Source organism: Trichoderma aggressivum (assembly GCF_033847375.1).
Source record: "Trichoderma aggressivum f. europaeum strain CBS 100526 chromosome Unknown scaffold_028, whole genome shotgun sequence".
NCBI classification, from domain to species: domain Eukaryota; kingdom Fungi; phylum Ascomycota; class Sordariomycetes; order Hypocreales; family Hypocreaceae; genus Trichoderma; species Trichoderma aggressivum.
In genome coordinates, this window is record NW_026946394.1 from 236,901 (window position 1) to 264,828 (window position 27,928).

The following is a 27,928-nucleotide window of genomic DNA, read 5'->3' on the forward strand; positions in this document are numbered from 1 at the left end:
AACTAGCCCTGCAACGGCAAACGGCTGGGATTGCTCGCAGTGTGGAGGGCGAGGCCGTGGCGCAACAGCAGTTGGTGGTAAGATGGGTGGTAATTTCAGGGACACCACCATCTGGAGATGCAGCATCGGGTCGCCACCCCGATCAAGGCACGAAGATCCACCATCTGCTCCCCGTCTATCGATAACTATCGCGATCCTTCTCGCGCTGCTCTTTCCAGAGCATCTGCCATGTCCCAAACGACATTGGAAGACAAATATCGTGACAGGGAGGGTACGCCCACCATCCTCGGGGCCTCTCGGCCATTCAGAATCCCTCTCTGCCATTCTCTCTGCTCACGCTTACCTGCTCTCCGCCACTTGCTTTTTTTTTTTTTCTCTTTCTTCCTTCTACCCATGGGGATGGGGACCCGGGGCGTCTGAGTGGGACTCCCCTTTGTTATGCGTTGGTAGACGGAGTATGTCGTAAATAGTACGTATATACGACCGAGGGCACTCCGCGAGAGCTGCCGGAGCTCGGCGCCTCGTTAATAGTGCACAGGTACTCGTACTCGTCCACGTAGCGGCTTTGGCGGATACTGCGAGTACAGTCCGATGGCGAGACGGGGGTGAAAACATACGAGAGTTACAGTTGGATATGACTGCAAAGTTAATAATCAGATGGCGCCAGGGGGCGTGGTCTTGAGGCTGTTTGCTTTTCGGGGAGAAGCGCGGTGGTTGCTCTTGGGCGGAATGTGGGCTGCCACGATGCTTAGCGGGAGAGCCAAGATTGTGAGCTGCTGGTAATCAATGAATCGCACAGGTCAGAGAGCTCGTCCAAGCAGAGAAGTCGATCTCGGGCTTGATTTGGCCGCCGTCGCGATGGCCTCGTATGGGGTCCGCGCGCCGACTGCATGTTAGTACCGAAGGGAGCCTCCCCTCCGGATGCAGCTAACGACAAGCCACATCAGTGCCATGCGCGGTGAACTGTGGACGAACCCTCATCATCATCATCGTCATCACACTATGTACTACTGGCAGTACCAGAAAGCAGGGAACAAGGCAAGCGAGCTCGGCTGCTGAGCCGGATCTGATGACTGGATGAAGAAGAGCTGAAAAACTCTGACTGTGATTTCCTGGTCAGCGCGTCAGAATATTGGTCCCGTGATGGAAAGGCCAAAAATTCTCTTCACCCCTTGCTCCCCACAATCCCCTGTCCCCCGTACTTTAATCCCTTCATCAGATGAGCAAATACGGGGTCTAGACGACTCACGGCATGTGTCGGCCAGCAGGAGTACGTCCGCGCTGCTAGGTAGCCAATGTCTGCCTCGGTACGAACCGATACGTACCTCGCAAGGTCATTTTGACCAATCAAAGCATGTGCTATGGCAAGGCGGCGCGGCTGAAGGATTTTCTCGTCTCAAGACGGCATGGCGTCCATGTCCCGGAAATCTCCCCTAGAGCCAGCAGAGCGAGTCCCGTTGGCGTGGGAAGGAATTTTCTCTTCTTCTCTTGGGTACTAACGTGACCTGAAATTTCCCAGAGGAGCTCCGCATTGTGGGCGGACGTGTGGGGAGTGTTTCGGTCCGGAGACGTGCATGGTGGTGAGGCATGCTAGCGTACGGAGTGCGTGCTGGGGGGTGTGCCCGAGCATTGGGTTCGCCTTGTGGTGAGGTTTGTTCATCGATGACAAGCAGCTGAGCCATGATTTGGCATGCCGGCAAGGTTTCGAGGGGCTACCGGTTGCTTGCTGCTCGTTTGCTCGGTGTATTTGATGTTGGGCCGTAGTTTGTAGCAAGTCGTCGATGCAGAACCGACTGTTGGCCGCTGACGAGGCAAATAGTAAGGCCGAATGGGCGAAACGGCTGGCGCTGCTAGCCCGCTCAGCCGCGATGCGATGGTTTGTAAACTGAGATGAAGGTTTGCAGCTTCAAAGTATCGAGAATCGTATCGTGAAACGGCGTGACGAATTGGCCGGGCAAGTATTGGGGCCATCTACGGTTTCGGCCAGAGAGATCCGAGGCAGCTGTGTCGACTCCAGCATCTAGCTCAAACCTCTCTCGTCGCGAGGTGCAGTAGCATCCCGTCGTCAGCCTCGTTGATGGGCAGATCTTGGCGTGGGCCGGCATCATCTGTCACAAACCACTGCGTACGAGTAGGTACATACAGTCACGAGAGACACACTCCCACCCGGTGTGCGAGGATTGATTGATTGATGGATGGATTGATTGAGTGATGGAGTGCCCGTCGTGCCACTAGTAGCTTGTTCGTTGTCTGGCAATCTGGGAATTCGCATGCGCAACGGCGAGGCATGATCCGATCGAAGGGCCATGGGCTGGCTGGGCGCGCGGTTGACGAGGGCTTTGGCGAGAGCACAATCCATGGATGTGCATCCCGTCGAGATCCTTACACGTACATGCACCGGTGCTTGGTCCGGGAACCAACGCCCAGCACTAGCGACCCGGCAAACCGCCGAAGAGGCGCCCGTGATGCGATGCGATGCGATGCGATGCGGGCAACCAGAGCACGAGGACAGCGAGTAGGTATATCGTACGCATGACTCCGCGTATTGCCGTATATCCTTTGCAATGCTCGAGAGCCAGCTGTGCCAGAGTTCGGAGATGACTCCAGATTGCAGATTTGGGTTGGGCGATGCGCAATTGGCCGCCAAGCCGCCCCTAGCTCGGTCAATTACCAGCAATTGAACTGGAAGCAGTTCAAACAAGTCCTGGCAGTGGGCAGTGGACAGAGGGCGCTGGAAGGGCGCTGGTTTGGTTGCGTTGCTCCGGGCTGAAGAGCCGCCCCTCCCACTCCCACCAAAGAATGGAGAGGCCCCAAAGGGTGGAATAGCGCCGCTGAGTACGACCGAAAATTGCCCTTTGGGAGGCAGCGCCGGCGGTGGCATCTCCAGCTTTTGGTCCCCCGTCTTCCCCCACGCTGGGCCGAGTCGACTGTCAGCACGAGGCCCATGGGGAAAATAGAGTGAAGTACGGGGGAGGCGTGATGGAAAAGGCCGAGGAAGATTTCGAGGTCATGCCATGCCATGCGGCCATGGAGTGACTGACTGACGCTGGCCGCCGGATTCAGCGAGCGAGTGACCGGTCAGCATTCGATCAATTGTACCTAGCTCCAGTTCGCTCGCTTGCTTGCCACTCGTTCACTCAGTTGGTTGACCTCCATGCGCCTATTGTTATTATTAGTACACGCAGTTGTTGGATCGTATCAATGGGATGGCCAAAGGTTAGTTGGGTATAGCACATGGATGCTTGCGCGGGTGTTGGTGGTGCTGTTCTTGTTGCGCTGCTGCTTCGGTAGACTGACGGGTGACCTGCTGGCGTCTTTTGACCATCGAATTTTTTTTTTTCTTTTCGCTCCTCGACGGCAAAAGGGTCCGAGCGTCTCGTCTGTCTCGCCATGCCAACGTGACATCTGACATGGACAGCGATGATCGACGGACGGACCTCGATATTTTTTCCTTGGGGCCATTCTGCTAGGTACCTAGTGGTATTAGCTAATCCGGGACTTGGGTGTTGGCATCGTCACCGGCGGGCAAGGGCATGTCACTGGGATTGATGGATGGAAAGCGGGAAAGCACCACCTACGAGCCACGAGCACGATACATACAGTAGCACCTACCTTAGCACTCAGGACTGCACGCAGAAGTTCCATGGTGACTTCCATAATAACGGAGCCTTGCCCTTTGCAGTTTGGCAGGATGGACTTGTATTGGATCAAATGAATGCACAAGAGAATTGAAGTCAAGCAAGAGCCATCCATCGACGCTAGTGCCCGAGCCGGCGCCTCTCCACCATCTCAATGGTACGAGCACGTACCGGTAACAATGTAATGTAACTGGCAGCCACCAGAGAACCGTACTGTACCTGTAAGCATTGATGTCCAGATTCGCTGCTGAAATCCAAAATACGAAGCCGTGTGTGGTGCCGAGTGTGTACTCGTGCATGCATGTGCTCGTATGTACCCCAATTTCAAATCACCGCCAGACCAGACTCCAGACTATTTCCCAAGCAGGAGTCATGAGCAGCAGAGCCAATTCGCGCCTCCAGCCAAGCAAAAGGCCGCAGCCAGACCCCCAGCCGGCCCTTCTCGGCGCTTCTCTGCCTCGTCTGGCTAGGGGTCCAGCCCATGGCCCAGCCCGCGGCCAATCAGCGCCCGCCGCCGTCTTTGGGCTGCGTCGGCGGTACTTCGTAGCTCAGAAGCCTCCGGGCCCCGCAAATCCCCATGCGGGCTTCCCCAGACGCGTCTGGCCAGCTGCGCAAATGGAGAGCCAGGGGGGGCCCCTCAATCTCCTTTCGCGGCCCCTTGCCTGAGATGTGGTGCCTTGCCACAATGCCTGCTTCTCGCGTGCGGCGCCACACCCACCCCGGCCCCCTTTTTTTTTCTTACTCTTTTCAGGGGTGTGTACCTGTGGCTGAGTTTCTTTTTTTTTTCTTTCAATTCTTCTGCTCAGGTGCATGTACTCGTACTGCTACAGCACAGCACAGCACAGCACAGCGCTGGCGGCATGGTTCCGACGTGCAAAGGCATGGGAAACCACCTACTACCAAGCTTAGCAGGTTGCAGTCAGTCGCTCTCTCGTATGTACATGTACTCGTACATCAATGCTCTGTTGGCCTGGCTCGTGATGAGCGCGTGCACCAATCAATCACCTGTTGCTGCTGTCCCGTCCGTCCGTGTACTCGTACTCGGAGAATGCCGTCAAAGCAAAGCAAAGCTCAGCTCTCGACCTGACCTGATGCGAACCCAGATTGGCCTCGTGACTTGCACGAGATCAATACGCGCATTGCAATCGCCACTCGACCCAACTGTAAAATTTGCACCTGCACCTTTCAGTGAGCCCGAGTCGCTGCGGTGCCTGTAAGCTCAGCGCTGCAAGGCCTTAAAACTCTGTGCTGTGCTAGCACGCCGAGCGCTAGGCCAGACCCGACCGCTGGCCCCAAACGCTAGGCGGGATGCGGCGCCAGGCTAGGAGAATAGCATGTGGGTGAGGCCGAGCGCCACACCAGGCCGTCTCTTTTTTTTTGCCTCCACCAATCCGCCATCCACCAGCCCACTGCAACCTCGTACCTAGTCGAGACGAGACGAGACGGTCCAGGAACATGAGCCAGCCATTGCACTCGCACACAAACAGCTGCGCAGTCGAGGTACCCGTTCCCATGTCGATGCTTCGTCCATCGGCCAATCTCTCACCCCCTCCCTGGTCGCTGCAAATCCAGAACCTGGAGGGGCGTGCGAGACCGAGAGCCTCTCTCTCTCTCTCTACGCAACGCCCAAGCTTCCCCAAATCGACGGCGCCTCTCCACCATGGAGTCTCTTGGACGATGCCGCCGCCTCTTTCTGGGTTCTAGGTTCGGCCTGCCTACCTGCCTGTGACTGAGTGACCGAAAACTCTCTGGCCTACCGTCACGACACGACAATAAAAAGGCCGGCCTGCCGCCTGCCCCTTCCCTCCTTCTCCTGTCTTGCCTCGTCGATCTCTGTCTCACTCAATAAGAGCTCGTTCCGTTCACTCGGCCCGGGTCAACCTCTTTCTTCTTCCATTCCTCTTCAGCAAACACCAAGAACTGAGCTCAGAAGATTCCAATCCCCAACTTCGACGCCATGTCCGACGCCCCCGAAACCAACGCGGAGGCGCGAAAGCACTCCATCGGCATCCACACTACCCAGGATGTCGAGCACATCGAGGCTCCCATCACATGGAAGGCCTACCTCATGTGCGCCTTTGCCTCCTTTGGTGGCATCTTCTTCGGCTACGACTCCGGTTACATCAACGGTGTCAACGGCTCCGCCATCTTCTACAAGGCTGTCGAGGGTGCTGCCGCTACCAAGCTCACCGACCCCCATACCTCCCTCATCACCTCCATCCTGTCTTGCGGTACCTTCTTCGGTGCCCTGATTGCTGGTGACGTCTCCGACTGGATCGGCCGAAAGTGGACCGTCATCATCGGCTGCTTCATCTACATGATCGGTGTCATTATCCAGATGGTTACTTCTCCCGATCACGCTCTTGGCCCCATTGTCGCCGGTCGTCTCATTGCTGGTCTCGGTGTCGGTTTCGAGTCTGCCATTGTCATTCTGTACATGTCTGAGATTGTAAGTTGGACACAGTGCTTCTGCCCGCTCGTTCCCTTCCGGCTGCTAACCCTGCTGCCTCTCCCAGTGCCCCCGCAAGGTCCGTGGTGCCCTTGTCGCCGGTTACCAGTTCTGCATTACCATCGGCATCCTCCTCGCTTCTTGCGTCGTCTACGGCACCAAGGACTACACCAACACTGGTGCCTACCGCATCCCCATCGCCATCCAGTTCCCCTGGGCTCTGATCCTCGGCGGTGGTCTGCTCTTCCTCCCCGACTCTCCCCGTTACTTCGTCAAGAAGGGTGAGATCCAAAAGGCCATCGACGCCCTGTCCCGCGTTCGCGGCCAGCCTGAGGACTCCGAGTATGTCCAGAACGAGCTTGCTGAGATTATCGCCAACGAGGAGTACGAGCGTGCCCTCATCCCCTCCACCACCTGGTTCGGCTCTTGGGCCAACTGCTTCAAGGGTTCTCTGTGGACCGGCAAGTCTAACCTGCGACGAACCATCCTCGGTACCTCTCTCCAGATGATGCAGCAGTGGACCGGTGTCAACTTCATCTTCTACTACTCCACTCCCTTCCTCCAGTCCACCGGTGCCATCAGCAACTCTTTCTTGATCTCCCTCATCTTCTCCCTGGTCAACGTCTGCTCCACCCCTCTGTCTTTCTGGACCGTTGAGCGATTCGGTCGTCGTAGCATCCTCATCGTGGGTGCCGGTGGTATGCTCATCTGCCAGTTCATCGTCGCCATCATCGGTGTCACTGTCGGCTTCAACAAGACCCACCCCAACCCCAGCGACCCTACCTCCGGCCTGGCCGACAACGTTTCTGCTGTCAACGCCCAGATTGCCTTCATCGCCATCTTCATCTTCTTCTTCGCCTCCACCTGGGGTCCCGGTGCCTGGATTGTCATTGGTGAAATCTTCCCTCTGCCTATCCGATCTCGTGGTGTTGCTCTGTCCACCGCTTCCAACTGGCTGTGGAACACCATCATCACCGTCATCACCCCCTACATGGTCGGCACTGACAAGGGCAACCTGAAGTCGTCCGTCTTCTTCATCTGGGGAGGCCTCTGCACTTGCGCTTTCGTCTACGCCTACTTCCTCATCCCCGAGACCAAGGGCCTGTCCCTCGAGCAGGTCGACAAGATGATGGAGGAGACCACCCCCCGTACCTCTGCCAAGTGGAAGCCTACCACCACCTTCGCTGCCCAGATGGGCGCTGGTGAGTACATTGAGAAGGCTACCGTTGAGGTCTAAGCGTTTCCTGCTTCGATTTGGATACAGGAGGTGTTTGTTCCTTTTTCTTTTTTTCCCCTTTTATTTACAATTTCCTTTATTACGCGGTGGGGTGGACGGCTGCAGGTAATGGTCTACCTCTGCAGCTTTGTGATGAAATCATACCCAGGGCACGGCGGACGTGTCCCAAGAGATGTGTTTGATGATGACGGAGACGCTTTTGTAATGCGGTAGATGTGGACATAACTATTACTACCTTATTAGTTAAAAAATGTTATCCCAAGATCCAAAAAAACTTCTTTCCCTTCGCGCTTTAAGGATGCGAAACGACCTTTTTAGTCCTTTTCACAGTCCCTTTTTAGCTACCCTGTTTTACTACTACTTTATCTTAATAAGATCACTCACTTGATCTACATGTTGGTTTTGTTTTCTCTTCTTTTTTCCCCCTGTGTGTGTGTGTGTGCTTGCGCTTGAGGCTGTGAGACTTCCCCTTGTCTATGGTTGCACATGACACTGGGTTTGAATTTTACACACTCGTTTTTTTTTCTTCCTTTTGCTTCCCTTGACTTGTTGCTTTTACCTAATTTGTACGGTGCTAAGCATTCCCTGCAAAACCAGCTGATGTGAGATTTTTCTTCTCCTTCTCGGTTCTCGGTACCCCATGCGTGAAACTCGACCAATCAGTTTATGGAGGGTGTGGTACGTACTACGAACAGGAGGGAGAGGTTTCGTCTCACGAGTTGACTGGATTTGGTAATTGGGATTATACGAAGGGAGAGGAAGAAGGGGGGTGGGGTTTATTTTGCGGTGATGTTACGTTGTGCTTGGGTTTATTGCGTAGGGGACGTTTGATCTTATGACTGTTGTTTGGGGGCTTGTTGTGAGTGTATCTTATTCATGCTTGTGTATGGTTTCTTTTTTTTGGTATATGGTATATGGTACTGGTTTTTTTTTGAGCTTACTGAAAAAGGGATTGATGTATTTTCCTATTTGGGTAGTTGATGGGCTATTTGTAGGCAAGCAGGGGTTTTATTCATGTGCATAACGATGACTGTCTGCTTAATCTGGAGTGTTGAGTGTTCATGTTGGATACCAAGGTTGTGTAAGAAGGGCATCAGGAGTGAAAGCTGCTAGATATACGTAGTCTTGTATGAATATTCTGACTTGATTTGGCTGTTTTCCTCTTGCACAAACCATTCCCGCTAATAGTCAACTGTGATTAGGGGGGTATCTTGGGTATTATATCTTATCGTGACGACTTTCATGAATACAAACAAAAGTAGAACCAATTATCCCTGTACTCGATAATCCGCAAGCAGTATTACAGCAACAATAGAGCCATCAGTGGTTACTCCTGCTCGCAGCGGGACCAGCCCCTTCACTCGTCTCGCTCGTCTCGCTCACCGAAGCTACCGGTCCCTGCAAGATATTCTCCGTACTCTTCTCGCTCCCGTTCTCCCCGTCAACGGCGCTGCCCAGGGGCCTCATGCCGCTCTTCGTCGCCCGCCACGACTGCAGCGCATAAGGGCCTTCTGCGCCGGGCCTGGCCGGCGTGTTGCTGCTGCTGCCGCCGCTGCGCGTCTTCTCCTGAAAGTACGTGACGAGGGGCGCGAGCGTGGGCACGCACGCAATGATGATTCCGACGGCCGTCTCGACAATGGACCACTTGATGGCTTCGGCGGAGTCGAGGTAGTTGGCCAGGTTGCTGATGGTTTGGATGCGGATGATTTGGACAATGGTGACGAAGAGACCCAGGGCGAAGAGGCACAGGAGGGCGATTTTGCGACGGGCCTTCATTTGGAGCTTGATGAGGACGGGGAAGGGGAGGACAAGCCTGTTCAACACAGGTTAGGAGGAACTGGAAGCTGTGGGTGTAGAAAGAGAAGCGATAAAACTTACGTGATGACGTCAAAGATAATCGTCAGAGACGAGAATGTGAGGTAAAAGGGAACGGCATCGGCACAATGACCGGGCACGAGAGGCTCCCATTGCTTCTGGACCTAGTCATTCAATATTGTTAGATATATTCGGTGCCATTTTCACCCCTGACAGAGACAACATCTCAACAAAAGGGGTCGCGTTTCATGATGTTTGTCGTACCGGTATACACAGGAACAGGAAAACCAGCATAAAGGCTATATGTGCCATTGTAACAATCGCAGCAATCGAGATGGGCAACAGTCGGTACGTCCCCGGTACCAAGCGGACGTAGGATACGAGCAGGCTGGTCTTGAAGCCCCAAATCCCAAGAACATAGCTAGTTAGACAGAGGAGTTGTGAGCTAACAGTATCTCTCACGAGGGGCCTAAAGAGGAATTTGCTTACAACGGCGCGCCGATATATTGCGTCTGGAAGGATTTAATGACTTATTCATGGAAACGATGGGAAGAAAGGACAGGGGTGAAAGTACTTTGCCAAAGTTGAGGACATTTTCGTCAGGCATCGTATCGAGTTCAATCAGCCCGAGGCCCCATTTCGTTTCTGCGGAGGGGTTCAGCAATTGATCCTTCCAATCCACAACATTCGGCTGGGTTGTGTAATGGGATATATCATATACATACGGACGATGGTTGCTGAAGTGTACCCGCAAGCTCCAATCTGTTTCCAATCCCAATTCTAGTCAGTGGACCAGCCAGTAGACGAGAGTTTTCCTTCGAAACCATCCGGGCGAGGCAATCGATGGGGAAAAGTTCATTCGGTCGCATACCCAGCTAGCAATGATTAACCAGTCGTCTGTGTTTCCTTAATTAGCCTCTGGCCTATCGGATCCTGCAAGAGAGCCGAGAAACGAAGCCGCAGCGACGATCGCCAAGGGGCCCCTTTTAGATACGTACCTAGACCGACGGCCTTTGCAATCCTCGTCCTGACATAAATTCTCAGACACAGCGCGACAAGAGCCAGCGCCGTCACAGACAGAGCAACGGCAGCGATAGTTGGCCCATTGTTCGGCGTACCGTCAGGCGTATTGTACGCCCACGCCATGGCTTTCTCCTAGCCAAACCCCAAAGAAGCCCGAAAAGCCCTCCAGATGCCTGAGAACACCGAGGTAATAGCAGTAGAAATAGAGAACTCTAGGTTTTTACATAACGCATGAAAAAAAAGGAAGGAAAGTTATTAATAGTAAGAAATGAGAAGCAGGTAATCCGAATCCAGATTGTCGAGCTGCCGGAACAGGGAGGAGAACGAGGGAGAAGGGGGCCGCCTGTGCCGCACGGGGAGATCCCCAGGATATTATACTCTGCTTTGTCCGAGAGAATCTTAGATACTACTGTTAATAAAACGCAACTTGTCAAGAGCCGCCAGCTGAAGATGCATCGTGGACTCCTGACGGAGGCGGTTCCGGCGAAAGTGGCTTGCAGCTAGACAGGTTTAAAGCAGCAGGGAATGGAAGAAGGCGGGAAACGACGGGAAACAATGGAGGACGCAGACAAAGTCCAACAGTAATCCCAATGCCACCTAGGCCTGAATCCAATTCCCCAAACAAGTTGGAGTGAGAAAAAAGGAAAGGGAAAATGGAGGGCTGACAAGGGATGGCGAGTGCCGACCCAAAGAGAGAGCCTGTCAATGCCGCATGTCATTTTCCGAGGCACTGGAACCCCCGATCCATGCTTTCTTTTCCCTTTTTGCACTCCCCGTCACGGTGCCGCGTAAGGAAAGAAAACCGCCCGCCTCGTTGCTACTGCTCGCCGTTGCTCCCGTATTGGATAGGCAAGCCTCTCTATTCTCTAGTCTATTCGTTTTGTGCTAGCACTGCGACATTAGCTTCAAAGCGGAGAGAGAGCCGGACATCTTACAGGTTCACGCAAGAATGGGCTTGACAAAGTCTCCTGTACGTCGTACTCGTACTTGCCTGTCCTCTCTCATTGCCTGTGCCTCAGGACATAATCGAATAATCGAGATGAGAGATACTCCACGTGGAACAGCGCTCTCCCCTGTGTTACGCATCTACAAGCAATGTAACTCTCACCTGCTTTCTTCTTTCTTTCCTATTTTCGACGTACGACGTTCCAATCCGTCCTTTCCTCTCCTCCGCGCAGGCTTCGAACGGGCGTAGCGGTCGTAATCCACGAATCCGAGACCCTTGGGAGGGTAGCATTCCTGCGCGTAATAGGTAAGAGAGAAAAGCAGGCCATGGCACCTGTAGGGGTCGCCCCGACCGGCAGCTGGCCCATTCGGAGATGACTGGTTTTGATTCTACGCATACATGGGGAGCTGGTTCGCCGATGGCAGACTGCACTCATGCGACCAGGGATAGCTGCAGTGACGACAGCTTAGTCAGAGTGCCGAGGTGATGCATCGCCCGACGAATTTTGTGAGATCTGATCTGCAGGCCACGATACCATTCAACTTGAAGCATAGCCTTGCGCAGAAAAAAGAGCTATTGTTTAGCCCAGTCTCCTAGAGGAGAGGCGTGATCACTGAGTTCATGCTGCTTACCATTACCAAGCTGAATTCGTCCGTTCCCCAGACGGGGGGTTTTCAGCTTTGATGCTTCTTCGTGCGTCTTCAGTCGCTGGGCTTCGGACGAAATGTGTCTTTCCCCATCTTTTCTGTACCCCTGGTCCGCCGGAACTCCGCTTTCAAGAGCCGGCAGCCACAGCGCGGTCTTATCCAGGAAGAGTCATAGTTCAGAGTAGTCGTTGATGGCGGCGGGAGGATACGGTTCCGCCAACGGTAGATCGCCAGAGGTGGGGGAATAATAGCAAGAGCAGAACCCAAGGCCGAGTAAGTGATCATTGACACGAGATTCGACAATCCAAGCAGCTGTCATTTAACAGGCCTTCTTTTCTGTGCCCTTCTGTACAGCATGAATGCCGTTGCAGCAATACGACATAGCAAGACCTGGGGGGCTTTGTCCCTGAACTACATCCCTGTCCACATGCAGGAGAGACGTCCAACTTGTTAATCTTTGCCTAATTCGAACGGGCAGAATTCTCTCATTTGCACTAGGGATCTTTCAAGGAGCAGAAGCAAAGCGCTAAATAGTGCTAGACCGCGGCCCGCGCAGCATCCCAACACGACAGCTTCCAGAGCGACGGTGAGAAGAGGGGGAATGTAGTACCGTTACCTCTGCGGGCAGTTTTGAGATCGAGGTCCAGACTCGAGGTCCAGACTCAACAACGCACCGGGAATTCTCGTGTCAACTGCCGGTCATGGGGCGAATAGCGAAATTTTCGAATACCACCTCACAGCTCGCATTGAAGGTTCAAGCAAAACCGGCAACCTGTTTGGCACATGAAAAAGGGACAACGGAACGAAGCAGAACCCCAGGATAGACCGGGTACTAAAGGTAGACATGGCCCCAGCTCCTTCTTCAGCTGTTTCTTCAGCTCTCTCTCTCTCTCTGCTTCTTTCTCCTCTGCTCCAAATGTGAGCTCCCTTGTCTTTAGCCTAGCCAATGATGCTTTCTCCGCCGGGTTACTCGGGTCACGTTCTCATCAGTACGCCGAAAAAGGCGGTCTTGCTCCCCCAGTCTACCTTGAATGAGGGGGCCTTGAGCCCAAGCGAACAACTGAACAGAGCTGCGGCCGCGGGATTGGCCGCGTGGGATCTGATGCCCGCGCATCGACGTCCTTTGATTAGCATCTCGACTATCGACTGACGAGGTGACCGTAAAGAGTAGTAGAATGATTAGACCGGCACGTGGAATGCCGAGATGGGCGTATGCAAGCCAAGATCGATGGACCTCTAAATCGTGGCAATGGCTCGATAAAAGTCCACAGATCCGCGCATCTCGCCGAATCTGTAGCTCAACCTCCTCAGCTTCTCTTTCCCCTCTCGCCACACCACACGGAGCACACCCGGGATTCTAAGATGCATCGCAGCAACCTAGGTTCTGCGCTTCTGGCTTTTGCGAACCTGGTAGGCTTCGCCAACTGTGCGCCCGCAACCTCGTCTACATCAACCTCGTCTACATCGTCATGCAAATGCTTCCCTGGTGATGCATGCTGGCCCAGTAACAGTGATTGGGCCGCGTTCAACAAGACTGTTGATGGGCGTCTGATTGCGACGACTCCTCTGGGATCGCCGTGCCACGGTGCATCCTACAATGAGGCCGAATGCCAGTCTCTGCAGGACAATTGGCTATTCTCTCCAATCCAGTAAGTTGTATATGCATGAGAGACGCCCTTTTTTTTTTTTTTTTGTTTTCCCTCTTGTCTAGCTTCCCCAGATGTATGCACCGCTTGCCAGCGATATTATCTGACAAACGGCCTGTTAGCTACGCCTCGTCGTCGTCGGTCATGGCGCCTTTGTTCGCAAATGCGAGCTGCGACCCATTCCAACCGGCTGACACGCCTTGCACTCTCGGCAATTATGTGCGATATGCGGTCAATGTGTCAACGCCTGCTCATGTCACAGCAACGCTCAAATTCGCGGCGCAGCGCAACATCCGCTTCGTCATCCGCAACACGGGGCATGACTATAACGGCCGCTCAACTGGTGCAGGCGCCCTCTCTGTTTGGACTCATAATCTCAAGGACACCGAGGTTTTGGACTGGAGCGATAAGTATTACACCGGCAAGGCCCTCAAGATTGGAGCTGGTGTCCAGGGCTTTGAAGCTCTCGAGGCAGCACACGCAGCAGGTTTAATTGTAGTGACGGGAGAATGCCCCAGTGTTGGCATTGCCGGAGGATACGTCCAAGGAGGCGGCCACTCCGCTCTCAGCACCATTTATGGCTTGGCGGCCGACAATGCCCTTTCATATGATGTCGTGACTCCCAACGGAACGCTCGTGACTGCCACCCGGACTCAGTATAATGATCTTTACTGGGCATTGAGCGGCGGCGGCGGCGGCAACTATGGTGTTGTAGTGTCCGTGGTTTTCCAAGCGCATCCTGACAACATTGTCAGCGGCTCCAAGTTTGCCGTTGCCACCACTTCCTCCGAGACACTGTACGCAGTCATTGACGCGTTCCACGCCGCTCTGCCTGCCATTGTGGACTCGGGTGTCATGATCATCTACTTCTTCGGCCCGGGATTCTTCCAGGTGCCTGCCATGACGGCATATGGCAAGACGCAAGACGAGGTTGTGGCCATTCTGAAGCCTTTTGTTGACTCTCTGGCGGCACTCAATGTCGACCTGACGCCCACGTACACGCAGTTCCCCAGCTACTTTGATCACTTCCAGAACTACTGGGGCCCATTTCCTGCTGGCAACATCCAGGTCGGCACGGACCTGTTTGGTGGCCGACTGATTCCCCGCTCCGTGCTGCCGAATTTCTCTCCGACGGCGCAGAAGCTAGTCGAGCTCGGCGTGACCTTTATCGGAGTCGGACTCAACGTCTCTCACTTTGGCGGCAACAACGCCAACGCCGTGCTGCCGCAGTGGCGATCGTCCATTGTCGAGGTGTCACTGACGCTGCCGTACAGCTTCCAGGTTCCCTTCCAGGACATGATTGCCACGCAGGACACCATCACCAACGTCGTCCAGCCCGTCATCGAGGCGGCCACGCCCGGTGCCGGTGCCTACATGAACGAGGCCGACTTCCAGCAGCCTGACTTTCAAGAAACCTTTTTCGGCGCCAACTACCCCCAGCTGCTCAAGATCAAGCAAAAGTATGACCCCACGGGTCTGCTGTATGCGAGGGCGGCCGTGGGCAGCGAGGCTTGGACGGTTGCGGAGAATGGCCGGATGTGCAGAACTCAGTCATGATTCGTTGAGTTGAGTTGATTAGTTGCAGTAGTATAGAAGTGATGCTTGGTTGAATGGCTCATGATGATGATTATTGTATGTACTTGATCCTAGGTAGTGATGAAGTGATGTTTGGAATGCGGTTGTGCACGTGTAGATTAGCAGATATGCAGATATGGCAGGTACGCGGGGCCATTGACATCGTGGATTACTAAGCCGCGACGATACTATTATGTACTCCTTCAACGGTATTGATTGATCTTGCATCGCCAAATAGATGTACATGTGTATGTTATCAGCAGTTGAGACGCAGATAAGCACAGATGCCCGTGGATCACCTACAGCTCGGGATCTGACCCCAAGATCCAGCCAACCAGCCTATCAGCAGCGGCTTCGGCTACCGCGCTTGTGTGATTAGCGGGCTGTAATGCATCATCTCGATCGGCGCATCTGCTGGGACAAGCACAACGCAGACAAAATACTCCGGAGTATGAATTCATTTGGGTCATTTGCAGCGGGAATACAGAGCATAGCGTCTTGAGTTTTCCACTGTATCGGCATCAGCACGGAGTAATACTATGAATAGGTACGGATGTTACATTTGGTGCATATTAGACGACGGATGCTGCTGAAAGGCAGCCTTACAAAGCATCTGCAACTCCCGTATCAGCAGACCTTCCGATGCACCAAGTAATTGTATCTGTACGGGACGATCTCAAGGATTGATACTTGCCATTTTCGTATTACTACCTACTCCGTTGATTTGTCTGGTACTTTTACTATTCAATCCCGTAATACCCGAAGCTGAAAAACGGGCTTGGCGGCTTAAAAGACGACGGGCCATTTTTTCTGCTTCCTTTTTAAGCTCGCATATACACGACGGAAGTTTGACGCATCAATTACTCCGAAGAACCCACGCCGTCAAATCACGGATCTTGGCCCTCGCCCTCGTCACAGCCGTTGCTTCTCCAAGAGCCTATGAATTTGCGCCGTCTTCCGAAGCCTTTACTCTATTGTACTGTACTTGTAGCACATTCTGGCCCTTTCGTCGTCGGGATTTATGTATAGCACCGTTTTCTGTTCCAGGGTCTTGGCTCGATCGGGAAAAAAACGGACAGGGTTCCGGTTTCTCCGTCTCTCTTCCGAGCATAGTTCCAAGACGTGATATCCAACGCCACCTGATAATAAATACTTTACCTTTCCCTTCACCCTCCTGTAACACCAGCCATGCCTCTCAACCGTCCCTGAATCTCTCTCTCCGGCTCTGCTCGCCGACCGTCGCCGCTCAATGGGTGCCTCACCGCCGCTGTCGCAGGTTCTGCCTCCCCTGCTGCTGGGGACGGCCACCTTCAACCATCAGTATCACCCCGATCCCTCACGCATGCCCTACGTCGATATTGTGCGAAAAGCCCTCGAGCACGGAATCAACGCCTTTGACACCTCGCCTTACTACGGCCCCTCCGAGATCCTGCTGGGCCAGGCGCTGCGACTCTTGACCCCGCCCCCGCCGCGAGAGGGATATTTCCTCGTCACCAAGGCTGGCCGCATCAAGTCGGACGAATTCGACTACTCGCCGGCGTGGGTGCGATACAGCGTCTGCCGCAGCCTGGAGCGTCTCGGGACGCGGTACCTGGACTTGGTCTACATGCACGATGTCGAGTTTGTGTCTGCCGCCGAGGTCCTGCAGGCCGTCAAGGAACTGCGCCGCCTGCGCGACCAGGGACTGATTCGCTATGTTGGCATCAGCGGATATCCCGTCGGCACTCTCGCATCGCTGGCGGAGATGGTCCTGAGGGAGACGGGCGAGCCTCTGGATGCCATTCTCTCCTACGGCAACTTCTGCCTGCAAAACTGCCAGCTTGGGCGAGCCGACTTTTTGCAACGATTCCAGGCCGCCAGGGTGGAGTGTCTGCTCAACGCAAGCATGCTCAACATGGGCCTGCTGACGACTCGCGGTGTTGACAACGGCCCTATGGTCTCCTGGCACCCCTCGCCGCCGGAGCTGCGCAAGGCCTGTACCAAGCTGTCACAAATCGCACAGGATAACGGCGAGCACCTTGAGGGGGTGGCCATCCGGTGGGCTCTGGAAAATTGGTCTCGCGCAGGAAGGGACTTTGGCACAACGGCATATGTCGGGGCTGGACCTCGCATCGGTGCAAGCGTCATGGGTGTCACGGCCATCACAGAGCTCGACGAGACTTGGGATCTATGGAGAAGCGTCATTGGCCCTGTCATCGGCACCAAGGACGAAGCCGCAACGCAGAAGAGCAACAAGATCAAGAGGCTTGTCGAGGACAAGATGTGGCCTACCCTGGGCTCATGGAAGGATCACGCCTGGGAGAGCGGCGGCGAAACATTTGTCAATGCCAGAGTGACGCCTGGACAGATTCCCAACGACGAGGTTGCCGAGAGATGGGGACTGGTTCCTTCAGCAGCGGCTGTTGCCAAGTTGTAACGCGCAACGCCTAATATCATAGACCAGCATGATTGTTTTTTTCTATTCTTTTTTATATCTTTATCCTTTTTTCTTCTTGTTTGATCTCGGATGAATTCCTACAAAGTACATACATGCCGTCGCTATAAATGAAATCGCATTTATGAGAACAGTGCTGAGCTGGGAACCGAGTGATGTCAACGCGTTATCCATTTTTTTTGATACTACTTGTAGAGATTGGCGAAATATCAACTTACCTGCCTATCTAGGCTATACGGAAGAAGAAGCTGGAGAATCTTGACGCTGGATTCAGCCGAGACAAAGGCTGATGCGTGTAACGGATTTTATCTCACTATTGATGTCTTCGTATTACCGCTGATACAGCGGCAGTCATGCATGGCCAAGTCGCATTAGGATCTGCATCTGTTTAGCCTACCCAAGTGTATGTAATACTACATGGATGGCCATCCTCTCTAATCCTCCGATCCTCCGATCCTTCGGCTATACATAGCAGCAGCTCCAAAGATGTAAGCGGGTCGTCAGCCTTCTAATGCAAGACATGCTTCCAGATAAGAGGATTCCATATCAATCAGACTCTAGTCAATCTGCGCGTAAAGCATCAACTTGTTGAGCTTTCTTTAGATACTGTACGACTTGATTGCTTCGTATACATCAGAAATGGAATCAACTCTTGTATCTCGGCTGCTCAAAATATTTTCGCGTGGCCTGCTCATCTTGGTAGCTGCGCTGGTTGCTAGATTTCTGTATCGTGGATACAGAGTCAGGAGGCATGTCCGAGAGTTGCAAGCTCAGGGAATTGTACATACGTAAAGTTTGGCACTCTCATCGCAGTAAATACTGACCGGCTCGCAGCCCACTCTCCCGCATTCCCTCCTGTTTGGCCATATTCCAATTCTCCTCAAGTTCCGGAAGCATCACCCCGAGGATGTCCATTTCGGCATCATCATGAAATGGCTTGTAGATAACTGCAGCCAGTGGATTCCAGACTTGAAACGCCCCCCGCCAGTTTTGTACCTTGATATTTGGCCCGTCTTCCCGGACGTCATGATGATGGTCTTTGACGGCAGCATGTCGGCGCAGTTTACGCAGGCGAGAAGCTTGCCTAAGCACCATATTACTCGGACATTCCTGGAGCCGTTGACAGATAACCTGGACATGACCTCTGCCGACGGCAGTCAGTCCAAGGTGTGGAGGTCGCGGTTCAATCCGAGTTTCAGTCCGAGAAACATCACCATGCTCATTCCCGAGCTCATCGATGAGATCATGGTCTTTAAAGATTTGCTCGGGAAAATGGCTGGGCCAAGCGGACTATGGGGGGACGTCTTTCAGCTAGAGGAGCGCACCACGAATCTCACTTTCGACGTAATTCTTCGTGCAACCATGTAATAAATCCTCCAAGATATTGATCGTGCCCATACTTACACGCCATCTAGGGATGAAAGACTGCATGAGCAGATAAATACACTGGGTAGTCCACTTAAGCAAGCTCTCATCAGTCAGATACGGTTGATGAGCAAAGTCCTCGGCGTGAACCGTATCCTAGGCATCAGAAGGTGGCCGTGGGAAGCCTGGATCAGACAGCGCAACAACGAAGCATTACGCGACGCTCTTCTGGGCCGCGTGGAAGCCGTCACAAAGTCACCTCATCTCGCCGATGCTGTCAGCGAGAAAAAGACTATTCTAAGCATAGCCTTGAGTCGCACGCTTGCCGAAACGGGCGGCGAAGTTCCCGATCAACAGTCAGTCGATGCCATTCTAGCTAATCTCAAGCTTTTCCTGTTTGCGGGCCACGACACAACATCGTCAACCATCTGCTGGATGTTCAAGCTGCTTCGGGGCAACCCCGACTGTCTCTCCAAGCTCCGTGAAGAGCTTAACAGTGTTCTTGGAGAAGACGTGAACCAAGCCGCCAGGTTGTTACGGGACTCGCCTCAGCTTCTAAGCAACCTGGTGTACACCAATGGCGTCGTCAAAGAAGCTCTCCGCTTCTACCCGCTCGCATCAACCGTGCGCCAGGGCGAAAGGGATTTCTTTCTCACTGTCTCCGGGTCTGATATGAGATACCCGACGGAGGGCACCGCCATCCATGACGTGCCGTCCGTCATTCAGCTTGACGAACACGTTTGGCCGCGCGCAAACGAATTTCTCCCGGAACGCTGGATCGCAGCCCAAGGCGATCCGATGCACCCCAACAAGGACGCCTGGAGGCCGTTCTCCATGGGGCCGAGGAATTGCATCGGACAGGAGCTTGCCATGGTGGAAATAAAATTGGTGGCTGCGTTAGTGTGTAGGGAATTTGACATCCAAGAGGCTTGGGACAAGTGGGATTTGAAACAAGGAACGACGAAACCCAAAGAGATGGTTGGTGGGCAGAGGCTCTATGGATGTGGGCAAACCGTCCAGCACCCAAAAGACGGAATGCCGGTGCATGTCAGGCGACTTTATGCTTGAATAAACACCAATGCGTAACAGAATCGGAATGCTCCGAATTAGTCGGACTGTAGTGCAACATCGGATTGAGCCGATGAAGTCGGATCAAAGCCGGTACACATGGCCTCTACTCGATTATAAAATATCGACAAGTCCTAAGATATATCTCAAAGTAAAAAAAGCAACCTGAATTCAAATTCGCTCTCTACTTTAAAGTGACTGTTAATCGCCTTTCAATTGTGCTTCTCTGGACATAGACACAATGGCTACCACCACGACTCCACACGTTATTATTGTTGGTTCCGGAATCACCGGCCTCCTGATAGCACAAGGCCTCAAAAAGGTAATATGCGATTTTATGCTTCCATCTATGCAGCCAGAATTCCGTAATTAACCCTTTACTTCTACTACGCAGAGAGGAATATCCTTCGCTGTTTACGACAAGGTCGACCCGGCCACTCGTACTCGAGACTGGAGCATGACCATATTCTGGTCTTTTCGACACTACCCTGCCCTGCTATCTGAAGAGCTTAACAATCGCATCAACGAGGCGCAGTCAAAGAAATACTATGAACCGACGGCAGTTGAAGAATTGGTTGTCAGGAATGCCGAGAGTGGCGATATATTAGCAAAAGTGAACTCTCCCTTTGCCAGGAGAGTCAACAGAGTGGACATGAGAAAGCTTCTACTCAATGGAGTCAAGATTCAGGTATGTTTTTTTTCTTTCTGAGTTTCCATTTGGCATGCTTGGAGAATATTCAAAATTAACCAACTGCCAGTTCGATCGAGAACTCGTTGGTATCGAATATACGACCGATGGTGTTGTTGCCCGCTTCAAAAATGGAACATTTGAGAAGGGCACCATGATTATTGGTGCTGAGGGCGGACAGTCCTTGGTACGGCGCTTGCTTCTTGGTAACCTCGCCCTGCCGGAGGTATATCCAGACGTTGAAATGATCAACATCAATGCCAGATATACTCATGAGCAAGGGAAATATATTGCAGACAATACAGTGCCGCACGTTGATTATGGAGTTCATCCCAAGGGAATCTTCTTTATTATCCTTGGTAAGATACTTGGCCCTCTTTGAAGAGTCAACGCTAACTTTTACATCCAGTTATGCGCGTTGAAGATAAAGATGATTACTCTACATGGACATTCCATTTTGTCATTACATACCCCAAAACGCTCACTGGCAACCCGCTAAAGGGCAAAACCAATGCTGAGCGTGTTGCCATTCTGAGGTCCCTTGCAGATAACTTTGCGGAGCCTAGACGATCAGCCTTGATGTGGCTGCCCGATGACTTGGAAGTCCCCGATGATGCTATCAAGATGTGGAGTCCAGAGCCGTGGGACAATCATGATGGCCGAGTTACGCTGGCTGGAGATGCAGCGCACGCAATCGCATTCTGTAAGTGATTTAATTGTCTCTCACTAGACAAAGGAAATGCTGACTTGCTATAAAAGATCGTGGACAAGGACTTAACAACGCGACTGCCGACGCCGCCAGCCTCGTCTCTGCCATAGAGAAAGCTACTACTGGAGAGATGAAATTGGCGGATGCCATTACTGAGTACGATAAAGAGGTCATCGCTCGGGGGCAAGAAGAGGTTAGATTGTCTCGAGAATTGGCTTTGTCAATGGAACACTGGGATAAATTCTTGGAAAGTCCCATCATCAAATACGGTGGAAATATTCCGAAAGAAATGTCCAAGTGAAAGTCTTTATAGCAGATGGAAACTTCGCTGAGTTGAGATAGTTTTGTTGGAGATTCAACATCTCCATCGTGGTATGATACTTGTTATCGGCCAAATTGAATTCTCTTTTCAATCATTTTGATTTAGAATCTAAGCAAAATCTAGATCAGCCCACATGGGCCCCAGCTGATATTCTGGTAACAGAAAATGAGAAAAATCAGCATCGCCATTGATTTCCTGAAATAAGCCAACGTCAAAGCTGTCTAAGAGCGGATTGGGAGTACCGGAAGGCGTCAGGAGGCCAAGTCGACGACAGAGGGACATGACCTTTGCATATTGATGCTCTGATGTCTTTGAAGATATAGCGGTCAACTTGAGGAGATCCAATGAGGCCGTAACGAATTCACGGGCCTTGGCGAGGGTAGCACCATCAACCTTGCCCGCATTGAGAGCTGATTTCTCTTGAGCCAAGACGCCCAACACGGCCCCAAGCGCCGTGATGAGGAAGTAGTTGTACTGCGTTTGCTGCATTTTGTATATGTCGGTCCCGCCAAACAAGTCCAGCAAGATCTGAAAACTGTCGCAGGCGATGTTGACAGTTGTCGCCCACAGGTCCGAGTTGGTAGCCTCTTGCAGTTGGAACGAGTAAAGTGCCGGACGAATTAGTACGAGGCGTAGCTGATTGGCCCTCAAGTAGAGCAGTGTTTGGAAATGACGGATCTTTTTAGCATCGGGTTCCTCGATATTAGGATCCAGTACTTTTGGAACATGTTTCTCTTGCCATTGGCTGAGATGATCTTGAAAGAAATCGAATGATTCTCGCCATTCTTGCGCGTAATGAGATGAGCCGCCAAAGACATTGGAGATGGATTCGCAGATTCTAGAACCTAGACGACAGTAATCGATCATGGCTAGTAAATAAGGGGAATCGCCCTAAATTTTATGACAATCATTAGTGCTCCTCCACTTGGAAAAAGAATGAAAGATAGAAAACTACTCAGTACGTACCGGCAACGGAATGCTATTGTCAATATCTTTATCTTGAATATGTCTCGGTAGCCCCAAGGAATAGCTGAGCTGGCAATCGAGAACAAAGGCCGTCCAGAACATGTTTACTGCCAGTTTATACGAACTTGGCTCCTTAAACATGCTCATAAGCACTTTGCCTTTATGCAGCCCAAATTCCAGGATCAGACGAGTGAGATTGCCAACAATACGCCAAGCAAGTCTCGAGTTGCCCTTGATTGAATGATATATACTCTGTTCAAGTTTTAGCGCCAGCTGAATAGAGGAATACCGAGTTCAGTACGTACAACTAATATCAGTACTTGTAAGTCGCCAATTTCTGCAGTGGCCGCCCATATTGTGTTGTCTACATCGCGTTGTATGCTTGCATGGAACTTTGCGGCTGCGGCCTCATGACTACTGTCTTGTATAACCAAGGCAATACCAAACACCATCTTGATGATGTTGAGGTCACTGCGACCCATTTGAGCCGCCAAGATATCTTGAACGGATGAATGCGATTCTGCTGCCAGAGCAGGGTAGAGTTTCCTCACATGCCGCATCAAAACACCAATTGGTAGGATAGGATGCGTTACGCCCACGAAAGTGTCGTAAAGGTGTACAAGATGGACCGCCATTTCTCCATCTATCTCCTCCAATGTGCTGAAGGGCAATCCATGTAGGGGCTTTGCCGTCGCTGGTATCGAGAAATCATCAATGTCCCGATCATATGAATCGTTCTGGATATTTTCGCAACTACTTTCGACAATAATCTCTCCATCCAGTGTCGAATATGTCTCTCGGTCCGTGCTGTCTATTCCGCTGCCTATCATCCCTACTGCAGACATATAAAAGGTCATGCCGGAAGGACCACGGAAAAATGGAAGTACGTGCTTGTAAGACATGGCCGCGGAGTATTGTTCAGCGTTAATAGGGATATGCTCCTCAGGCTCTCCGGCGAGTCTCTTATTGAGTCCATTGCTGTTGCCCTCGGTCCTCTGGAGGAGCAAATCGAGTTTTTCTGACTGAGCTTGAATTATCTTTGCTAAATCCAAAGCCGAGGCAGCATCCCTAGATGAGTTCAGATCTCTTAGTATATAACCGTCATGAACTGGACGATGGGTTCTATCAGCTGCGGTATTGAGACATACCAAGTAGGAGGAGGTTCCCTGTGACTGGATGCCCCGGCCGGAATCTCTACTTCGCCATTGTTGGTATAAACAGCACCAACGTTGTTTAATTCCGTTATAAGAGAGTCCCGCAATTTATAGACACATTCTTCCGGTCGCCTTTTTTCGCATCTATCGCACGGTTTCTTGCCATTGCATCGAATCTTTTGCTGTTTACACCGCTCGCAGGCTTGAAACACGTATCGCTTGCGCTTCCGAGCGAGCCGGCGGGCACTGGACTGAGGGAGAGACGATTGTCGATTTGCACGGGTCTCCATAAGGTATGTTATTTAAGATATGATGGATGTTATAACAAGTACCAATAGTAGTGAGTTTAATATCCCTTTAGTACGTCCTGGATGGGGTATAGAGTAAGGTTTAGCTCAATACTATATACTGCCTAGTAACAGAGGGATTTGTCGATTCTTAATAAGTCCCCTATTCGTATATGACCATCTCATGACAAAGCTTAAGCGGGGTAATATGCCGCTAATTACGGAATGCATAGTATGATATGTCGGATTTGCAGGGCATCTTATTGGATGGCGATGTTACTTTGGTCGGTGGTACCGCGTTGCATGCGGTATGGGCATATAAGGTTGTATGTGGATTTTACTAGGCAATTGCGGAGGTGGCGTCAAACTTGCCCCCTTTCTTCTTCAGCTTCATTCTGGGGGGAAATACGTTGTCAATGACCTGTAGAATAATTCGAAGTGATGAAGGAGTGTTACCCAGCCATGTTTTATCTATATGTAAAACGCTCAACATCTCTAGCCTTGAGTAATAGTTGACAGCACGGCTCCGGTTACTACATTTACTTTTCCTATCCCTCTTTCGACAAGGCTATTTGTAGTTCTAATCTCATTGGTGCTATAATAGTAATGTTTTATGTAATGCTAATATCTCATCAATTGGAATTTCATTTGTCTAGATAATTATCCGGAAGAATCCGGGAATCTTCATACTCTTCGCCTCCTCAATAAGCAGAACAATAACACAAGATAGGGTCCAGCATTTTGATGCCTACTGCTTCCTCCTCCTCACAGAGATCTTGTACCCCATTGGAGGCGGCGAAACATAGCTAAACCACTATGACAGAGCTCACGTTAGTTTACACACAACGTGTTACCTTCCCAACTTGGGAATAACTTACAGGGTTCTGAGGCCGGGGATCTGCGTCAGGCTTGATGTCGTACCGCATCACGATCTGCGACAAGAGCAGCTTGAGCAGATGATTCGCAAAGAAGCGGCCGGCACTATATATAAGTCAGTAAAATACCACCACTCAAAGTCTCTGGTGTTCATTTACCAAGCATATCTGCCATGACTAAAGGCGAGATAGGTGTCGCTGGTGGCCGCAAACTTGAGCCCGGTCGTTTGCGCCTCTGTCTTCTCGTCCAGGAAGCGGAAGGGATCAAACGAAAAGGGCGACTCCCCAGGATAGACCTCCGCATCGTGATGCAGGCCGTAGCTCCCAATTCCAATCTTTGCACCACACGGGATGTGTTCTCCCGTTGGGAGATCAACACCATCCTTGGCCACAACTACTTTGATGATGCCATGGGCGAACCCCCAGAGGCGGAGACTCTCAGTCATGACACTGTCCATCTTGGGCAATTTGGCTACTTCTGCTCGCTTCCAGCGCGTGGAAGGATCAGCATTGTCTGCAGCCGTAGCTTCTTCGCGCAGTTGGTCTTGGATACTGGCACTCTGAGGAGAGTGAGCAATGTCAATCAGGACATTCTCAAGGGTGATGCCTTGGACCTGAATGGCAGCCCAGTTGAGAATGGCCAAGAGCTTGCTGCTATGGCTCTGTGATCGGCACGGGTCATCATTGCGACGATAGGCTTCTTGCATGAGACGAGATAGGAGATCGCTTGGCTGGTCTGGATCTTTCTTCTCTTCATTTTCCATGCGGCCAAACCGTCTTGCGCGCTCTTGGATTACGGGATTGACACAGCGGTCCATACGCTTGAACTGCATCCAGTCGTACTGCGCAAGAACAGGACCAAGGAGTGGCCGAAGAGGCTTTGGAGTCAGCTGGGCGAGAAGAGCTTCGACCAAGATGAACTTTGCAAAATGAGTCGAACTAGCAAGATAAGTCGGATCCCGGCATAGTGGCAACCCGACGTACATGCGGCTGACGATGCGGCTCATGAGCTCCAAACAAACGTCCAAAAGTTCAACCTGTGTCCAATTTCTTGTGTCATTGCCCCAGAGGTCTTCCAAGGCTGCTTGAATCTCTTCGATGACATCGTTGGTCTTGTTGTTGAGCTCCTTGGTGATGTCCTTGATGAGATTGACTACAAATGTCCACTCGTTATCATCGGCAGCAACACAGTTTAAGAACGTGTGCTTGGCTGCGAGAAACTCGTTGTTGCTCTCACGCTGGCTGAGCACATTTGCAGGCTGCTTCATCAACCACGGCAAGTTCTCCGGCGGTAAGATGACTTGGTGCCCCGTGAAAATATCAGGGAGGATATATGGCCGTCCCTTCTTAGAGTACTATTTAACAGTGTTAACTGTGAGCCAGAAGAGAGCATAAGACTGGTTCTTACATCACGGTGTCCGGCCCAGAGGAGAGTGTTAACTTCAAAGACAGAGCCGAGAGACGCTCGACCGCGAGAGAAAAAGGACCCATCCGAGTTGGCAAAAGCTAGACTTGTTGGAATGCCTTGGTATGAAAAGACGCGATACCACACATAGTAGATGCCGCCTAGAAGACCGGCAGCGGCCAGCCAGGGGAGAAGAGCCAGAACAGTAGACATGATTCTCAAATTACTTGAGCTATAGTGTCTGTGAGTCTTGAGCTCAGACTACCATGAAAGCCGGGGAACTTTGTGCTTTTCATACACACACATGATACATAATTCAGCTCGACGAACACCCTCTCTAGCAAAATGGATAACGATCCGCTAATGTCATCCTACTACCGGAATTACCGCTTGGGCTTCAATATTCTATGGCAGAAGCTAGTCACTCGAAGGATCATCATCCTCCCTAAAGCTCCTGTCCCCTTAAAAGATCTATCTTTAGGCGCTGGTGAGGCTGATGGAAAGGAATTAGCAGTATTGACATAAAGTTTGAATTCTATGTGGCCTTCAACATCAACAAACTATGGAATACTACTCAGCTCATGGAAGATCCTACTCTTAGCACACATAACGCTAAGCTTAAGTTTTAGCTAAACCCAGAGGAAAGGATTCAATGGCTCTGAGACAAAATGAAACCAATCGCACATGTGACGTTGCCCCTGACAAGAGTACCAGGATCTTCCTTGACGGGTATGGCATCTTTACTTTTGCTAGCTGATAACGAAGGACGGCGGATGAAGACCTGACGGGTGAGGGATCTGTAGGATCGTAATGCGACGATCTGACTGGGATGCCTTTAGCCTATCACGGTCGAGACATCAGAAAAGAGACGGGCGTCCAGAATCCTTCCTGATTAAGCACTAGCAGTCTCGGCATCGACTCCGAAGAATCGGACCAGTCATTGGTTGGTGATATGCCACCTCAAGGGTAACACGCACAACTCCATTCACTGACAGCTGTAGGATCATGGATACAACGCTACGGCCCATCTCTCTGCCGTCTCGTTGAAGGATGCAATATTTTGTCCATCTCTTGTTCTTGCGTGCATATGAAGCTGCATACCTGTAATTAGCCGCATTAGAAGTCAGCGTTGATTACAAACATAGTCGTATAATTGACGGTACGAAATTTACTCACTAAATTACTTGCATAGATCAATCGTATTCACTTGGATAAGTTGCCTGTTCTATGAAGCAGACAACAGGTATCGCTCTTAAATCACATTCCTCTGCTATCGGACCTATTAATTAATCACGCAAAGTTCGTTACTTCTGCAATAGGCCGCTATCAACTCTCGTACTACTCATACAAGTCATCTGGGGAATACGAGCATTGAGAAAGGATTTTAGCTCTTAGATAATTACTGAAAGAGAGTGGCAATCCTACAACGACCCAAAATAGTTGTCAGTGCAACATTTCCCGCGTGTAAGCTGAACAAAAGGATGAGACAGGATCCAGGCAACTCAGCCGCATCGTAACGTAAAGTTCATAGTTACTATATTTGTAGTTCCAGGGATACTCGCTCGTGACGTACCGCTTCCCTTGACGCATATCCTCTTTGCTAGCATGTTTTTGTAGTTGAGACGGTATCCAGTGTTCAAAGTACCTACCAGGAAGTCATTCATATACTGGCTCTGCAA

The 27,928-nt window shown here is 51.6% G+C and overlaps 7 protein-coding genes across 7 annotated transcripts; 4 read left to right on the plus strand and 3 right to left on the minus strand.

Moving 5' to 3' along the window:
- Positions 1-5,595: 5,595 nt before the first annotated feature.
- On the plus strand, positions 5,596-7,324 carry Triagg1_6856 (uncharacterized protein; the record flags this gene model as incomplete). The annotated part of the gene is made up of 2 exons (XM_062901526.1): positions 5,596-6,087; positions 6,155-7,324. The coding sequence occupies 2 exons, from the start codon at positions 5,596-5,598 to the stop codon at positions 7,322-7,324; spliced, it is 1,662 nt and encodes a 553-aa protein (XP_062754184.1).
- A 1,320-nt stretch (positions 7,325-8,644) lies between these two features.
- Triagg1_6857 (uncharacterized protein) lies at positions 8,645-10,285 on the minus strand (the record flags this gene model as incomplete). The annotated part of the gene is made up of 8 exons (XM_062901527.1): positions 8,645-9,137; positions 9,203-9,303; positions 9,404-9,560; positions 9,629-9,651; positions 9,714-9,784; positions 9,865-9,919; positions 10,011-10,036; positions 10,138-10,285. 8 exons carry the CDS (start codon positions 10,283-10,285, stop codon positions 8,645-8,647), a joined length of 1,074 nt encoding a protein of 357 aa, XP_062754185.1.
- A 2,832-nt stretch (positions 10,286-13,117) lies between these two features.
- Triagg1_6858 (CAZyme family AA7) lies at positions 13,118-14,958 on the plus strand (the record flags this gene model as incomplete). Its single annotated transcript, XM_062901529.1, has 2 exons — positions 13,118-13,404; positions 13,524-14,958. The coding sequence occupies 2 exons, from the start codon at positions 13,118-13,120 to the stop codon at positions 14,956-14,958; spliced, it is 1,722 nt and encodes a 573-aa protein (XP_062754186.1).
- Positions 14,959-16,225: 1,267 nt separating this feature from the next.
- Positions 16,226-17,392, plus strand: Triagg1_6859 (uncharacterized protein; the record flags this gene model as incomplete). Its single annotated transcript, XM_062901530.1, has 1 exon — positions 16,226-17,392. One exon carries the CDS (start codon positions 16,226-16,228, stop codon positions 17,390-17,392), a length of 1,167 nt encoding a protein of 388 aa, XP_062754187.1.
- A 657-nt stretch (positions 17,393-18,049) lies between these two features.
- Positions 18,050-21,541, plus strand: Triagg1_6860 (uncharacterized protein; the record flags this gene model as incomplete). The annotated part of the gene is made up of 7 exons (XM_062901531.1): positions 18,050-18,109; positions 18,245-18,774; positions 18,826-19,753; positions 20,238-20,531; positions 20,602-20,890; positions 20,941-21,234; positions 21,291-21,541. 7 exons carry the CDS (start codon positions 18,050-18,052, stop codon positions 21,539-21,541), a joined length of 2,646 nt encoding a protein of 881 aa, XP_062754188.1.
- Positions 21,542-21,670: 129 nt separating this feature from the next.
- Positions 21,671-23,972, minus strand: Triagg1_6861 (transcriptional regulator family: Fungal Specific TF; the record flags this gene model as incomplete). The annotated part of the gene is made up of 4 exons (XM_062901532.1): positions 21,671-22,453; positions 22,529-22,780; positions 22,834-23,596; positions 23,677-23,972. The coding sequence occupies 4 exons, from the start codon at positions 23,970-23,972 to the stop codon at positions 21,671-21,673; spliced, it is 2,094 nt and encodes a 697-aa protein (XP_062754189.1).
- A 745-nt stretch (positions 23,973-24,717) lies between these two features.
- Triagg1_6862 (uncharacterized protein) lies at positions 24,718-26,462 on the minus strand (the record flags this gene model as incomplete). Its single annotated transcript, XM_062901533.1, has 4 exons — positions 24,718-24,783; positions 24,848-24,950; positions 25,004-26,199; positions 26,253-26,462. The coding sequence occupies 4 exons, from the start codon at positions 26,460-26,462 to the stop codon at positions 24,718-24,720; spliced, it is 1,575 nt and encodes a 524-aa protein (XP_062754190.1).
- Between the last annotated feature and the right edge of the window lie 1,466 nt (positions 26,463-27,928).